The 2,513-nt window shown below is 48.3% G+C and overlaps 1 protein-coding gene across 1 annotated transcript in view; it reads right to left on the minus strand.

Annotated features, from left to right (window-relative positions):
• Window positions 1–2,216: 2,216 nt before the first annotated feature.
• Window positions 2,217–2,513, minus strand: part of TTL (tubulin tyrosine ligase) — a gene marked incomplete at its 5' end in the record, with an annotated part of 9,390 nt that continues 9,093 nt past the window's right edge. The window contains one exon of the mRNA XM_009579858.1: window positions 2,217–2,513. This exon is cut by the window's right edge and continues 131 nt beyond it. Coding sequence (XP_009578153.1) covers window positions 2,431–2,513 — 83 coding nt within the window.

Below are 2,513 nucleotides of genomic sequence, written 5' to 3' on the forward strand. Positions count from 1 at the left end.
GGGAGTGATTCGGTTTTTTAATTCCCCTTTTGAGGGGAAAAGAAGGATGGGTCTAGCACCCCAGAAAATGAGCATTTCTCATTTCATTATGCTGGGGAAAATTTTCTCTTCTCACCGTGCTCTGCTCTCGTCTGCCCTAGAGCTTGCAAGAGCCCAACGTCTCCTCTGTCACCTCATACACCTCCTGGACCAGAGCGATTGCTATTAGATCTTCCCTTTCCTGGGCAAAAAGGTGTAATTTTTAAGCTCGCATGAGCTAACATCTGAAAATGCCAGTGGAGACGTGGTGAACTTTGCAAGTTGAGTAACAACCTTTATAGCCTACATTTTACCTTGGAGTGTTACCACTACGCTTTACCTGGCCTGCAGTGAAATTTTGACACCTATGTGCTATCATAAGGTTAAAAAACCCAACCAGTCCTTCCCCCACACCCCTCTCCCAGCTTATCACCCAGCGCTTCCCATCTCACAAACTGACGGTCCCTCTTCCAAACACCCACGAGGCGCAAATCCAGAGACCAGACCTGGCACTCCGGGTCTCGCTGGAAGCGAAGCCACCCAGCAGCACTTGCAGTGCAGGGGAACAAAGCCACAGCCCCGTTTTCACACAGCTCCTGCTCCCTTGTCACTTCTCAGCGTGCAGCAGTGCACCCTGTGTCTGCCATGCCCCCTGCAGATGTGGATCCATGCCGTGCTTCAGGGCGTTGACAACTTCAGAGGTGCTTGTGCAGCTCTTTGGGATGTGCCCTCTCTGCGATGTTTCCGCGGGGTTTTGCTAAGCACTCTGTTCCCTCCTGGATTTGAGTGGCCCTGTGTGAAATGCTGCCACTTGTGGATTCACAGCATGTCACAACCAATGTCCATCCCATGACAGCACGATCAAAACGCATCACTCCAAGGAGGCCTGGGCACTCCAGTCCTGCCTACAGAAAGGTGCCAGGATCGTCTGCTGGCAGGAAGACCTCTGAAATCTCCGTCATGAGCAGAGGTGAGTATGCCAAAGCACTAGGATCTTCTGAGGGAGGCCGAAATCGCACTGCTTGATTCACTTTCCATTACACACAGGCAGCCAGAAGCTTGTAACCTCCACAATCTCTTCTTGTTTCTTTGTTTTGGGTAACAGGAACCAGTTTATTTTGGTGCCAACCATCTCTCCCTGCCAGAGGCAGCAGAACACAGCCCTGAACACCTCCCACAAAGCCCGCTGCTGTTACAAGTGCCACTGTGCTCTGCAAAGAGCTCTAGCTTAGGAGGGATATACTGGGCTCACGCTGAAAATTCAGATACACTTCACAGGGTGGGCAATATGCCAGGGGTTTAGGTTATACTCAAAGTAGATGTTAGCTCAGAAAGTCAGGGACCTCAAGGAATTTAACCACCCTCCCCCCCAAAACACCTGCCTCCCCAAACCTATAGACAAGGAATTTCTCTCCTGGTCTACAAAACCTCATCCACCTTCCACCTAGCTGGGACCGAGCTGTGGAGTGTGTTCAGGGCAGAAAATTGCAGTATTTGTCAAATGGGGGAGAATAAAATTGGCTGGATCAATTGGGATAAAAACCGTTTGGGTTGAAAGGTTTCAGATTCAAGCCTCAAATGCACAAAGATGAAAGCTGACGGAAGAGCCTAAATTCACTGCAGTGTCTCAGAAGAAACTGAGGAGACTGGGTTTCTGCCATTTGAAACACTCTTAGCATGAAACTGATGCTAGAAATCCCACAACCTACCGGTGAGCCCTAAGAGGGTCTCTCTACCTCTTTTAAACAGAATCCAACTGCATCAGACTGGGATGGACACTGATTCAAATCTCATTAGGAAAAGGGATAGCTATAAATAAACAAAATTGCCTTCCTTGCTTGGGTTAATTCACCGCCTGCAGTTCAGCACCCTTTTGCCAGCCATTGTCTGGGTGTTCAGCCAACCAGCTTGGAAAATGACCTAAGGAAACTGAATTCTTGGTGCTCCTGATTTTAGGCATCCTGCGATGCAAGACAGCTTGCTCCTTTCTACGTAATAGAGCAGGAACAAAGGAAAGGAGTCACCTATTTGGAGCTGAGCTAAGGCACTAATGATGCAGTAGGTGAGGACAGAAGAAACACAGCGGGAGGACAACTTCCCAGCCACGACGTCCCAGAAGATCATCGTTCTCTTCGCTCAATTCCCTTAAAAAACCCAATGTTATCTCTATAGAAAAGGAGGAGCTAATACAGTATTATAGTATCCCTGTTGGGGTTTAATTTTAAGGTTATTTTGTTGTTCTCCCAGAGAGATTTCTTTCAGATATCAAAGTCACAAGAGCTGTTTCTAAAGTGGATTTTGGTGAATGCAGGCAGAGTTATCTGAGCGGCTCTGGCTCATCGCAGCTCTGTGTGGATGCCTGTTTTGTTGTTTTTCCCCATGATTTCCCAGAAAATAAGAAGCCTGTCTCTATCACTTTTTGGCATGATACTGAGATAAGCCACCAAACTGTGCTGACCCGATGGGAGCAGTCTCTCCCTGTGCACAGCAGAGGC

This window comes from Fulmarus glacialis, unplaced genomic scaffold (genome assembly GCF_000690835.1).
Source record: "Fulmarus glacialis isolate BGI_N327 unplaced genomic scaffold, ASM69083v1 scaffold27316, whole genome shotgun sequence".
Lineage (NCBI taxonomy): Eukaryota > Metazoa > Chordata > Aves > Procellariiformes > Procellariidae > Fulmarus > Fulmarus glacialis.